We start from the raw sequence: 6,000 nt of genomic DNA on the forward strand, positions 1-6,000 counted from the left end.
CTTATTTTTAGGTCATCTTAACGTTAAGTGTTAAAAGTTCAAGTTTTTCTCCAATATGCGTTGTCTTGTCATGTTCGTCACCGTAGTTAATTTTTGAAAATAAAGCCCTGGGAGAAAAAAGAAAAAAAAAAACGCTTAAAGGCGTTTTTTAAACGGACTTACGTTTGGGGTCGTTGCGTGAGGTCATTAAATAAAGCGTCACATGCTAATATAAAGACAAACTGAAAGATCTTTGCAAACATGCGTCAAGTTTAAAAATCAACCGCAAATTAATCTACTTGGGTTACACAGAGGGAAAACTTGTGAAGTACTGACTTATTGCAAGATGACGTAAAGGAATTATCTCACATTCTCACACACCGAGTATCCGAGTTTGATTTTGAGGTTCCTCTGAAACGTCAGCTGAGGTTTTTAAAATCTTTTCCGGCTAAAAAGAAGTAGATAAAGAAAGGTAGGAAAAGAGTGAGGTAAACGAAGACGCATGAAATGTAACATAGCGGAAAAACATGGGAAATAATAAAGAGAGGTCAAAAGGCGACTTGGAGCTAATAAGCTTATCACAGCATGAAAATGGAGATTTACGGAAATGGCTTAAAGGTCAGCTTTAAAAAAATGTAAAGGTAGCGTAAAGCGTTCATGCTGTGATAGATCTCTTAGATTTTTGCTGGTGAAAATGAATGTAAAAATTAAATATGTGTTTATAGTGGTCATGCAATTAGCTATATATATGTGAACTTTGTGAAAGGAATTTTAAGAGGAAGAGATCTTCGCGGTTGACGACTTACAACAGCCAGTAAGAGTAAAGAAAGCCCGAAAAAAGAAAAAGGGACTTACGGACTTAGGGACTTACGTAACCTGAGTATCAGGCCTCTCTCCTTTCCCCTTTAGAATTGCCTGATACTCAGGCTAAGGCTTACGCATTGAAGCCATTGCGTGACGTCATTAATTAAAACTTAAAACGTTTAAGGATTAGCTTGATCGTTGCAACCGGGTATTTGCCAACACTTTTTAAATTTGATTTAAAAATTAACCGTTAATTCCAACAGAGCTGGCAAGGAACAACCTGTGTGGTGTTGGTTGTAAGATATAGCGCCGGAATGTTTTAGCTCACACACCAAGTATATCCGAATGTGGGAAAATGAAGGGTTCATATGAAAGGTTAGGTTTTGAAAAATTTTCGGCTGAAGAAAGACGGGGTGAAACTAAAGACGCGGGAAAAAGTAGTATCTAACTATGAACGCCGTGCATCAGAAACATTCTATCACAAATATAAGCTACTTGTCACCAAGCTAAGCCTTTTCTTGGTGCTAATGAATTATTTATGGTAAATAAAACATTTTATGGAGCTTCGAGTTCGAAACTGAATAGAGGGTAAGCAGGGTAAAGGGCTCCTGGAGTAAGAATGAGGAAAAAACTAAACACGCAGGAAAAAGCGCCTATGCATTAGAAGCATGCTATCACAAATATAAGCTGCTTGTCGCCAAGCTAAGCCTTTTCTTGGTGATGATGAATATTTAAAGGGCTCCTGGAGTAAGTTAACATATAAAGTACAGCATCCAGTAATAAAGCAGTTGTAAATTAAAAGAAAGTCTCTGTCAGGCTTTAACTGGAGAGTTTTGAAACCATGAATCTATAATCTATCAGGCTTTCTGCTCAAGTTGTGTTACCGAATCAGCGAAAAACGTCCCGGCGAGGAGGAGGGTGGGGTCGTACTTTTTCATTTGATGCGACGAAACTGGTCAAGAAAAATAGCGTTCATAAACCCGGTAGCTCCTTAAATAAGCTCTCGTCCGCTCCTGGGTTTTTGAGACTAGCTCAAATATTGCCCTTTAGGGCGGCACATGCTTCTCTCTCTATCCGTGATCTTCCGTCGATGGAAAATTGAAAGAGACTGTAAGCAGAATCCGTTAGAGTTCTATTGTTGGTCTGACCAAGATTCGATTGCGAAATAAATGATTTATTTTCAGACGAAAGGGACTTTAAGCAGTCTATTAGAAAGGGTAAAGCTATAAGAAAACAAAGTTAAGCGTAAATTAAAGCCGGGTAAATTCATTCGGCAAATTAAAGAAGCATTAACTTTTCATGTTTATATTTTAGTGTACGTTGTGTGTGGTCTTGGGCTTGCGACACGCGCGGAATTCAAACTGTATAGCGCGCCCCCAGTAGTTGACTTCCTACACGTAAATATGTTTTTCTTTTACATCAAGAGAAATAAATCATTACTTGTCTTCTCTTTATCTGAGAAACATATCTCTTTCAACACAATACGCCCATTCTGAAGTCTGACGCTCTATGACCTTGCCCTCATATCTTGTCATCGTGTCTCCGTAGAAGTAATCTATCTTTATGTTGACAGATTGCTTCGTCGGCCTTGTAATTAGTCGAAAAAAAGATGTTTGTTTACGCAGGAAAAACAACTGCGGCGACCGACATTTCCGTCAACTTTATAAACGGAGATGACACAGTATTGCTTAAAGGAAATGCGTCACAATCTGCTTTTGAATACCTCTCGCTAAAATAAAATAGTGTTTGCTTTAGAGCATGAAATATAAACAAAACTATTTAAATAAAGTACTTGAAAAAACTGTTATGGTTTCCACACCTCACTCACATAAAACGAACACTTTTGACAAAGGGCGGGTGTTAAGTGATTTCACCCTTGGGGGTTCCTGCCTTCCAGAAATAGCTCTGTAAAAGCTTGATCTTTCTACAGGAAGTCGTCTGCGATTACTCGTTAATGTCCTTGCTATTATATAAAGCATTCCACGTATGTGTTGCATAAAAGTCGGAGCATTGCAGTCTCGAAGTATTTTGGTCGCGGAGTTTCCTCCAAGGAAGAGTACCAGTTGAGAATATTACTAAATACGGTCAAAAATGCATATCAAGAGAAAACCATCACAAATTCTAAGTTGGGATAATGTTATTTACCGCGAGCAGAAGTCCTTAAAGGAAGAGAAAGTTGAAAGTACCGCGAAAGCCAGGACGCAGCAAGCTGGGAAGCTTTGGAAAGAAGATGCATGGAGAAGAATCAGAAAATCCGTTGCGAAAGTATTCAGCTGCAAGCCGAAACGCGGAGGAAAACATGTTCCTTACGCAAGCCTCACGCGCTTGGATCAGTTGCGAATTAGCGAAGATGAACTCAAGAAGAGCCAGAAAAAACTTCGGTTTTGTTTAAAACGAACGGAGCAGGAGAGAGACACTTTTGGATATGAACGGTGTGAGGACAGTGATGATGAAGATTGTGATGATTCGGTTTTCGTGCAGAGAAGCGAGAGCTTCGAGAGAAGAAGAATGGCAATTTGTACAGAAATTGAGCGCAACATTCAAGTGGGGTGTAGATCTAGGAGTACGTCTCTGTTAGAACTCAGAAAGACATTAGTCATTAATAACAGATTCAAAGAGATGGGGCTGTAACCATCATGAAACTGACACTCGTAAAAAGATGTATATATTATTGCAAGTAAAGGTTAAGATAAGTTTTACAGATCAGCTTTGTTAAGTAATTTAATTTTGTCTAATTTATTGTGAACGTGATTTGGTCGGTTCAATGCCTTAGCTCCAAATTTTCGTTCTATTTACTGATTTCCCTTGTTTAACTGTAAATACGTTGAAGGAACATTTAGACATAACTTTAAATATTTATTCCATATACATGTACACTGTTGAGATTATATTTATTCTAGTTCGATCAGTTTCTAAAGAACTGCTTTATATTATAGTAAGAAAATTGCCGTGAGGAGATGAGCATCTGGAAATTAATAAAAAATAATATGTTAAATGTGTCCTGCAGCTATTTTTCATGGCACGTTCAGTTCTTCTTCAAAATTGTTAAGCAGGAAAATAGTAATACATTTTCTAAACTTCATTGGCGCGTTTTATAATTGGGACAGGACCGACCGGCAGGGCCCGCACCTCAAACGTAAGGCCTCAAACGCTCGCGAGGAAACAGGAAGGATCTTTGTGGGCGATGTAACTATACGCTATGAATCACTTCTTATTTTAAAACCAAGGGACTACATGACCCACATCTATGAGCAGGCTTTGAGGACAAATAGTATAGAATACCCTAGACATAAAACAATAACACGAAAAAACAAAGTTAGTTTATTTTACATGTGATATGGTAATTAGCGGTTACTCTGTCGTACTTGCATTTAACACTGATCCGCACGAGCAAATCTCTTGATCTCTGAAACAATGACAAGAACGGTAGCGCGTGTCGATCCGGACTGTACAGAAGATTTTTAAAATTAAAATTTTCTTCAAGCCGTTGATTATCAATGTGCGCGGTTTTGTAAATAAGTCTTCCAATAAATTATCATTTTTTATTAAGACAAGCCGGCAACAGCTATTCAGACCCAATTAGGACGGGGCAGTCAAATCGCTTCAGAAATGCCTGCGTCCATTGCGAAAATTCGCTGTTCATAATCACAGATACTCCCGTTTAAAACACGCTGTTATTACTCACTTTGAGAGATAAAATTCAGAATAAATGTTTAATTAGTTTATACGCTAAGGAATCTAACCAGGTAACCTTATTTATTACTTAACCAAAGTAGTTCGCTTGGATCACAGAGGGGATTATGTTTATGTAAAATTACTAGACATAAAATCAGTCACACCCACGCTCTGACCTTGTGACAGGTCTTTAACTTGTTTATTGTAAAATCCTTTTTTGTTAATTAATTGTACGACAAGTCAGGGCGAAAAAGGTGATGTGAGAAGCAAATTCAAGAAAGATTATTTTACTTTTTTGTACGTGACAAAATATAGGAAGCGGTATTGTGCCTGAGTTTTCCCTCAAAAACGTGAGTAAGGTCAGTCCAACAAAATGATGGCAATTAAAATAGTTATTGTTTGTGGTTTTGACCGCGTTCATCATTTTGGACGCGCCTAATAAAATGTGACTTTGAGGTGTTTGAGGCTTCACGTTTAAAGCGGGCAATTATATACGTCATCTCCCGAGTTCAAAATCATTTATCATATATTTGACGTAAGGTAAACGCCTAGTGCCTGGGATTTCTCAGACGTCTGGGTAACGTTGATGAAAATCATTTAGAAGAGTACTTGTGTTTGTTATTTTTCCATTAAAGGCAAAGTTCTGACCCAAATGTCAGTATTGGGGACGTTCTTACACGTTCTTGATTCTTTGGCGCGCTTCGCAGCACTAAACTCTGAGTAAACAGACTGTAGCCGTGTAAAGGCAAAAACGAGAAATGGCAAAGATCCGCTGTTTTTTTTAATATGGTCAAATTGAGAATTAAGGCTTGTCATGGCGAGCCTTTTCGATTCAGTATAAAGGCATGATCATTTCTACAGCAAAAATAGTTACCTATACCTAATTTAAAGTGTTCTGTTTGAAGTATTACGCCGCAACGTAATTTTTCAGTTTATGACTACAGTACCTTTCTACCAAACGCCCGAGACCGAACGTTTCTATCTTAGCTCTTTTTATATACAGTCCGTTCGCCAAGCTGGACTGGAAATATTTACGGTTCTTTCTGCAGTAAAAATAAAATAAATAATAATAATAATAAATAAATTTTATGTCTATTTCTTAGTAGTCTGGCGTAATTTTCCCTGGTTGATGAACATCACCTGTCTGCTTGACAAATGTATTAATATGGGGTTGTGGTTTTGGTTTTTTGAAGAGAATAAGATCTTGAACACCCTCGAGAATACGTAACCTTTAAACACGCCTTTAGTATGGTACAGGTGGAAAAGGAAAACGGTCAGCCAGCGAGCAGTGCATGGGGTAAGACTTCGGGAAACAGGGAGATCACATCCACTCCCTTTACCCTCCTCTCCCCATCCGAGCATAGGAATTGACTCACTTGACTTCTTGTTTGAAAAGTTTCTTTTCTTCCCCGGATCCTATCTTGTGGCCTATTTCTTTTATCACGTATGCTAGATCTCTTTCAACACAAGATGTTCGTTTGGTGGACACGCCCCCATACTCAAGTCTGATGCTCTATATTAGCTATGCCATCGCGTCGCCAA

At 38.3% G+C, this 6,000-nt stretch overlaps 1 protein-coding gene across 1 annotated transcript; it reads left to right on the top strand.

Annotated features, from left to right (window-relative positions):
* Positions 1-2,645: 2,645 nt before the first annotated feature.
* LOC144645529 (uncharacterized) lies at positions 2,646-3,686 on the top strand. Its single transcript, XM_078505109.1, has one exon. It carries the CDS (start codon positions 2,875-2,877, stop codon positions 3,412-3,414), a length of 540 nt encoding a protein of 179 aa, XP_078361235.1. The 5' UTR covers positions 2,646-2,874; the 3' UTR covers positions 3,415-3,686.
* Positions 3,687-6,000: the final 2,314 nt, after the last annotated feature.

This window comes from Oculina patagonica, chromosome 3, assembly GCF_052425735.1.
Source record: "Oculina patagonica isolate OP01 chromosome 3, crgOcupat, whole genome shotgun sequence".
Lineage (NCBI taxonomy): Eukaryota > Metazoa > Cnidaria > Anthozoa > Scleractinia > Oculinidae > Oculina > Oculina patagonica.